At 26.9% G+C, this 442-nt stretch overlaps 1 protein-coding gene across 1 annotated transcript; it reads left to right on the top strand.

The window, feature by feature from the left end:
- Nucleotides 1-12: 12 nt before the first annotated feature.
- LOC105461512 (geranylgeranyl pyrophosphate synthase-like) lies at nucleotides 13-380 on the top strand (the record flags this gene model as incomplete). Its single annotated transcript, XM_011708010.1, has 2 exons — nucleotides 13-128; nucleotides 241-380. Coding segments are annotated over exons 1-2 (210 nt in total), but the record flags the coding sequence as incomplete, so codon positions are not given.
- Nucleotides 381-442: the final 62 nt, after the last annotated feature.

Here is a 442-nt window from a genome sequence, read left to right as displayed (position 1 = left end):
TTAACAGGGAACTAAAATCTTTCTTGAAGAATGGTTGGAATATAATAGAGGTCAAGGGATGGACATGTATTGGAAGGATAATTTCATCTGTCCAACTGAGAGTGACTACAAGATTATGGCAGTAAGAAGTAAGAAATAAACGTTTATGCTTTTGCAAATTTCTGCTGTATATACATAAATATCATACAAAAAATATCAAAAGTTATACGTATAAAATTCGCATTTTAATTGATTTTATAGAGACTAGTTGGATAATCAAGTTGATAGTAAGATTAATGAAACTGTTTTCTACTTATGAAAGAGATCTTTTACCGCTAGTAAGTGATATGGGATTGTATTATCAATTACATAATGATTATTGCAACTTGTGTTTTGATAAGGTAAGAAATATTTATTTAATATTACCAAATTAACTTGATCTAATTAAATTTAGTATTATAGA

Source organism: Wasmannia auropunctata, unplaced genomic scaffold (genome assembly GCF_000956235.1).
Source record: "Wasmannia auropunctata unplaced genomic scaffold, wasmannia.A_1.0 LD285951.1, whole genome shotgun sequence".
Lineage (NCBI taxonomy): Eukaryota > Metazoa > Arthropoda > Insecta > Hymenoptera > Formicidae > Wasmannia > Wasmannia auropunctata.
This window is presented reverse-complemented; position numbering and strand designations above follow the sequence as displayed.